Raw genomic sequence first — 3,362 nt, forward strand, 5'->3', positions numbered from 1 at the left:
TCCAAACTAGCCCCACCAATGATCCACTCTAGCAGATATGCAGAGAACTTCCCCAGGAGTGTCGTGGTGGTTTCAGATCGTCGATCTGGCGAGAAATGGAGCCAGGATTGAAGAGAGAAGGGGAGGGGAACGTTTTAGAGAGAAAGAGAAGTTTCTATGCTAAAATTACGGCCAAAAATGAGGTTTTTACCCATTTATACACTTGCCTTCATCGATGAGCCACATCACCTCATCGATGAGGTCATGAAGACAACTCGTCGACGAACTATCCCCTCATCGACGAAATTCAGAATCACCCAAAACCTCTCTCGGTATTTTCTCGTCAACGAATCACACCCTCATAGATGAACCTGAGTGCCACCTCGTCGACGAACGCTTCGCCTTCGTTGACGAGGACCTGTCGTGCCCCCTTTTTAAATTTTACTTTTCTCTTTTTCCTTTTATTATTTAAATATTATAAATTCTTTGGGTCGCTACAGTAACTCTATCGCAAACTTCACCTCACGATCCGGAGGTAAACGGGGTAAGTCTTCTGGAAAGACATCCGGGAATTCGTTAACCACTCGAATGTCCTCGAGCCTCAAATCATCCCGTGGTGGGTCCTTCACGCTAACTAGGTACCCTTGACATCCGTCCAAGAGAAAGCTTCTTGCCTGCAATGTCGATAAAATCTATGGTGTCGAACGCACGCATGATCCTAAAAACTTATACTCCTACTCCCTAGGAGGTCTGAATATTACCACCTTTCCATGATAGTCGATCACAACATAACTTGAGGATAACCAATCCATCCCTAGTATGACATCGAACCCAGACATGTCGTATACCACAAGATTCACCGGTAGCAACCTTCTCTGAATTTCCACTGGGCAGTCTCCTAACATCCTCCAACAAGACGTTACACTCCCAAATGGTGTAGGTACATATAACCTCGTATTCATAACTTGGGTCTCAACCCCACACAGTCTTACGAAGTTCACAGATACAAAAAAATGGGTTGCCCCTGAATCAAATAAAACAACAGCTCTATTTGAAAGCAATAATAAGGTACCTGTCACTGCATTCCTCGCACGGTTTGCATCCATTGGAGTAAGAGAATATACCACCGCTAGAACTATGTTCGCCTGACTAGTTCCCCGAGGTATCTTATTACCACCTCGGTTCACACTAGATGTAGGCGTGTCTCTTTTTGGTGTGCGGCAGTCACGAGCCTTGTGACCTGGATTGTCACAACTGTAACAGTTACCCCTAAATGACTGACACTCCCCGTCATGCCACCTGTGGCACCTGATACAATGATCACGCGACTGATCCACCTTAGAACCCTAACGCTCGGTATTATGGCGGTAACCTGAGCCATGATTCCTCTTCTTCCATGATCCCTAACGAGAACCAGATGGCATAGGCCTCTTCTTCGGTTCCTGATCCACCTCATTCTCCCAGATGCCGATTTCGATCACAGTGGCCTTATCCACCAAAACCGAAAACTCATGGATTTGCAACATATCCACTAATCTGCGGATGTCTTTCCTCAGGCCCTTCTCGAACCTCCAAGCCTTCTCATACTCGTTCAAGATAAAGCACGATGCGAAATGGGATAGATCTATATATCGAGCAACATACCCCTGCATTGTCATGTCTCCCTCTGTCAGAACAGAGAACTCATCCGCCTTAGCATCACGTGTAAAGGTCGGGAAGTATCTCTTAAAGAACACTTCCTTGAAGGGGTTCCATGTCATCTTTGTAGGACCGGCTCTCAGCTTCTCCAACAAACTCACCGTAGTCCACCATCGCCCAGCCTCTCTAGACAGCTGGAAGGTAGCATAGGGGACTCTCTGCTTATCTGTGCAGTGTAGGACCTCCAGAATCCTTTGAGTCTTCTCGACCTAGTCCTCCGCTATCATCGGATCGGGTCCCCCTGAAAATGTCAAAGGGTGCATATGTATGAACCTCTCAATGGTACATGTCGTATCAGTAATAGAAAGCTCATGTCTCCTAACACTCCGCCCGATCTCTTGCATAACCTGCCTCATCAGCCCTCGAGGCACAGAAGGAGACTCATCGCTCGCAGTCCCCTCGGAACCACTTTCCAAGTTGTTATCATTGGGTTTCATTCTGAAAATATGATAGAAATCTATTAGAACTCCTACGTCACGTACAGTTAATGAATTTACTAACATCTAACAATGTTAACTACTAATCTCATGGGTCCAGGTCTATCCTATCACATCGACACGAAACCATCAATGGTTTGCCGTGATTTTACTGAAATCGTCATTCTAGGAAAAACACAGAATACCGCCAACGAGTCCCTGTTTAGCAACAAAACAACCCTCGACCTACTCTACCCATTTCCTACATCCTATATTTTGGTATGTACACCTAGCTACACCTAACCAAGTCTACAAGACCTAGCAACTTGGTTAGCTCTGATGCCAAACTGTCATGCCCCAAACCCGATAATGGGCCCTCGGGTGTGATGTAGTAACCTAACCTGTCTCTGTATCAGAGGGTCCAACCCCGTGGGGTTCCCGTACACCCTATACACATTCACATACACAACATATACGCAGTGGAAAATGTTCTTTCTATACATACGTTGTACCATACCGGAGTCTATACAGATAGAGTCTAAGCGCCATAATACAAAACACAACCCAGGGTATCAGTAAATACCTAAAATGACAACCTTGTTTCAGTCTTAGTACTTACACAAGCACTTCACACAGTACTCCGACCACTATGCTTCCAACACAAAGACACTAGTTCCGGTTACTCGAAGGACCTGAAAACATGTACGTACGATAGGGTTGAGACACCTCTCAGTAAGGAAGAATCAGGTTATATCAGTGTGTGGCATATGAGTGTTATCATGACATAAAATATACATAGTTCAATACAATTCCAATATTTTTCACAAAAAACAGTTCCAGTATAGTTCTTATCACCCACACATATATGATCAATTAACCTGATGTCGTCACACCCTTTGACCTGCAACCGGCCCACATTACACGGCATCCCCGACACATGGCGTAGCCCCAGGCTCCCATGGCATCGTACCGATACATCTAGTGGATCCACACCCCTTGGTGATTAGTTGGAAAAAGGCGATATTTCACGCCCTTGGATATAAAGCCAGATACTCTTGCCATTGGCGGGTGGTATTTCACACCCTCGGATATAAAGCCGGACACTCTTTCACAACCTAGAACAATTCAGAACTCTGTTCCTATATCTCATTTCAGCAAATCACAACTCATGCATGTTCATATAACAATTCATTCCACACTCATTTGGTAATCTCAAAATCATGATTTTAAAAAATACAGTTTAAACAAGTCAAGGCACGGCCATCTCCA

The 3,362-nt window shown here is 44.9% G+C and overlaps 1 protein-coding gene across 1 annotated transcript; it reads right to left on the reverse strand.

The window, feature by feature from the left end:
- Positions 1–473: 473 nt before the first annotated feature.
- On the reverse strand, positions 474–1,739 carry LOC131156391 (uncharacterized). Its single transcript, XM_058110072.1, has 4 exons — positions 1,624–1,739; positions 1,052–1,233; positions 828–1,003; positions 474–653 (listed from the first exon to the last, which is right to left on the reverse strand). The coding sequence occupies exons 1-4, from the start codon at positions 1,737–1,739 to the stop codon at positions 474–476; spliced, it is 654 nt and encodes a 217-aa protein (XP_057966055.1).
- Between the last annotated feature and the right edge of the window lie 1,623 nt (positions 1,740–3,362).

The sequence above is a fragment of the Malania oleifera genome, chromosome 1 (genome assembly GCF_029873635.1).
Source record: "Malania oleifera isolate guangnan ecotype guangnan chromosome 1, ASM2987363v1, whole genome shotgun sequence".
In the NCBI taxonomy this organism is placed as follows: domain Eukaryota; kingdom Viridiplantae; phylum Streptophyta; class Magnoliopsida; order Santalales; family Ximeniaceae; genus Malania; species Malania oleifera.